Source organism: Anarrhichthys ocellatus, unplaced genomic scaffold (genome assembly GCF_004355925.1).
Source record: "Anarrhichthys ocellatus isolate YVR2014 unplaced genomic scaffold, GSC_Weel_1.0 scaffold44, whole genome shotgun sequence".
NCBI lineage: Eukaryota > Metazoa > Chordata > Actinopteri > Perciformes > Anarhichadidae > Anarrhichthys > Anarrhichthys ocellatus.
In genome coordinates this window covers 2,936,648-2,939,431 of record NW_022280074.1, presented here as the reverse complement: position 1 = coordinate 2,939,431, position 2,784 = coordinate 2,936,648, and the positions used below count along the sequence as shown (strand labels likewise).

The 2,784-nt window shown below is 46.5% G+C and overlaps 1 protein-coding gene across 1 annotated transcript in view; it reads left to right on the top strand.

Annotated features, from left to right (window-relative positions):
* The first annotated feature begins 848 nt into the window (after nt 1-848).
* The window catches only part of hdac7a (histone deacetylase 7a), a 53,463-nt gene continuing 51,527 nt past the window's right edge, over nt 849-2,784 (top strand). The window contains exon 1 of the mRNA XM_031868728.1: nt 849-1,006. Coding sequence (XP_031724588.1) covers nt 988-1,006 — 19 coding nt within the window. The 5' untranslated portion in view covers nt 849-987. The remainder of the gene's footprint in view (nt 1,007-2,784) is intronic.

The following is a 2,784-nucleotide window of genomic DNA, read 5'->3' as shown; positions in this document are numbered from 1 at the left end:
TGTGTGTGTGTGTGTGTGTGTGTGTGTGTGTGTGTGTGTGTGTGGGTGGTGGTGAGATTTGTGTGGGAGTCATGGCTGACTGATTGCACGGGGAATGTGCGTCTACATGCTTGGGTTCGAGTGTGAGAGTCATTTCGAAAACGTTTGACGAATGCCAAAAAAAACTCAAAAAAACTCCAAGCTTTTACACATCCAAAAATAAAGCTAACATTTCTTAAATTCAATCGTCACTAACCCCTCAGATATTTCTGGATTTGGGTTTTTATATCCTAGAGTAACACTCAAAAAAAGAAAAAAAAGCCTTTTCTGCTGGTTGTTTCCACTATCATTGTTTGGCCCGGGCCGTGTTTTCCACAGTGGATGTCATTGTTTTTCACTGTCTGTTCATTATTTTTGCGCTGGTATTTTGCCTCCTCCTGATATAGTGTTTCCTGCTATTGTCTTTTTTTTCTACCAGGCAGGCTGGCTCTGGACTCAAGCCAGCCAGTCCCTCCTACCTTAAAATACACACACACACACACACACACACACACACACACACACACACACACACACACACACACACACACAATACACACATCCATGACCATGAATACACACACACATACTCTGGTTTTCTCTCTGCTCTCCCTTCATCCTCTTGGCACTTGAGCAAAAACACAAGAAGTCAGTGATACGGAAAACCAACTGTGTGTGTGTGTGTGTGTGTGTGTGTGTGAGGGAGGGAGAGAGTCCACCAGTCAGTTCAGAGGGGTTTATCTCGCTCTCTCTCTCTCGCTCTCTCTCGATCTCTCCCTCCCTCCCTCTGTTGCCTTTTGTTACGGCCCCTCACTTTCTCAACACTTGGACAGAGGGAACCGATACTGTGCCGGTGTGTGTGTGTGTTTGTGTATGTATGTGTGTGCATGTGTAGTTTGGGTGTCCTCACAACTCTCGATCTCTCTGGACTGAACTGTACGTGACTTTCTAACACGCTCCTCATGCTGAATGTTCACACTACAGACTGGTAAGGCAAAGTTGTGTGTTTTGGGTTTGCAGAGAGGATGAGTGTGCATGCGTGTGTGTGTGTGCATGTGGGAAATGCTGTCTGGAATGCAACAGGTCATTTGTGAACCTGGGTTTCCTTTTCTTTACTTGTGCAAGCTCCGATTTCATGCCTTCAAGATGTGGAGACATGTAAAGATGTGAGGCGCTCGTACGTCCTTTCCCTCTGCTCCCCGTTCCACCACTTCTCCTTATCCCCCCTCTCTCTGCCCGGCCCAAAGTTACTCAAGTTACCGGCTTCCTCCTGTTGTTATGAGCCCCGTGGTTTCTCTGCAGCATTCTGAGGGCGCTCCCACGCTCTCCCGAGGAGAAAGAAAGGAAGGAAAACAGGGATAACCATTTCGGAGCCGCACGCATGGTTCCATCCCGTGTCTCCTCTCGACATCTCTCGTGCACGCTTTTGTCCCTTTAACGCTAAAGCAACTTGGGAAAATGTTTTCTTTCTGTTTTTTTTTTTTTTGCTTGTCTGGTTGGTTACTTTTTATTTTTTTTAATGAACAAAAAGTTTTCTCTTTTCTTCGGAGGTGGTGGATGGGCTGAGGTGGTTAGAAAATTGGAAACAGAGCCACCCACAGTGGAAGTGAGTCAGCCCAGCATTTAGTGGTGTGTTGACTTTTGAAATGGCAGGGATCGGGGGTGAGGGGAGGGTGGGTAGGGGGGAACAGATACAATTGTCAGAAGAAAAGATGAAAAATCAAAAAGTGTCACTTTGTTCAGATTTTCTGGTGAGGGTATGTATCCCGCAAAGTGGGAGCAGAGTGGTTTACAACAGGCATTAAAGGAAAGAGGGACAGATTGACAGAGAGGAGAGGAGAGGAGAGGAGAGGAGAGGAAGAAGCCAGGGGCTGTTTATAAAGGGAGGGAGCGGCTTGTGTCCATCTGGGACAATCCCAAGTGCTGAAAGCTTCCCCACCCTGATCCCCCCCCCCCCCTCCCCTGTCTCCCCCTCTGTCTTTCTTGTTGTCTCTCTCTCGCTCCTTCAGAATAAGGTGCAAGTGGGTACTTTTTCGTCACAACCTGCAAAACACATCCAAGTTGTTGCATTTGTTCTCTTTACACACATGCTGCCTACCTTTCTTTCTGTCTCTTTCCTCTTCTCTCCGCTCATCTGCCAGCGTGCTACATGCAGCTCCTTCTAACAACAGGAAAAACACTACATGTCTTTTTATCCACGTTCATGTCCCCTATGTATACTGTATATATATTGTTCTGCTTGGCTTGCAACATAATGCAAGTGAAATCTGTATTTTTGTGTAATTTAAACTGTAAACGGTCTCACTTTAGCTGCTGATTTAATAGCATGCAACTACATTTTTTGGATCATAAAACAAATCATTATTTTCATAACAAATTATATCTTAAAACTACAAGAAGCATAAGCTTCTACATATGCATGTCAGATGCATTTTGCACATGCTCTCCTCATTCTCAAATCAACAACTGGTGGAACCAGCCGTATTTGCCTCTCGTCCTCTCCCTTTTGTGTAGCCTGCTTGAGCACCCTGTGTCACCTCTTCCTCTTCACTCCCTCCCTGCCTTGTTCCCTCCACGCTGCCTGTGTATCCAGCGATAAGGGGACAGCGACGGTAGCACTTCCTCTCGCCACAGGAAGCAGGCTCTATGGGAAAACTCACACAGCGCGAGCAGCACACACCCCCAGAAGTGCATGTGCTCTGTGTGTGTGTGTGTGTGTGAGTCACCTGTCTGCAGACAATGACTCCACTATATCTTTGCAGCCTG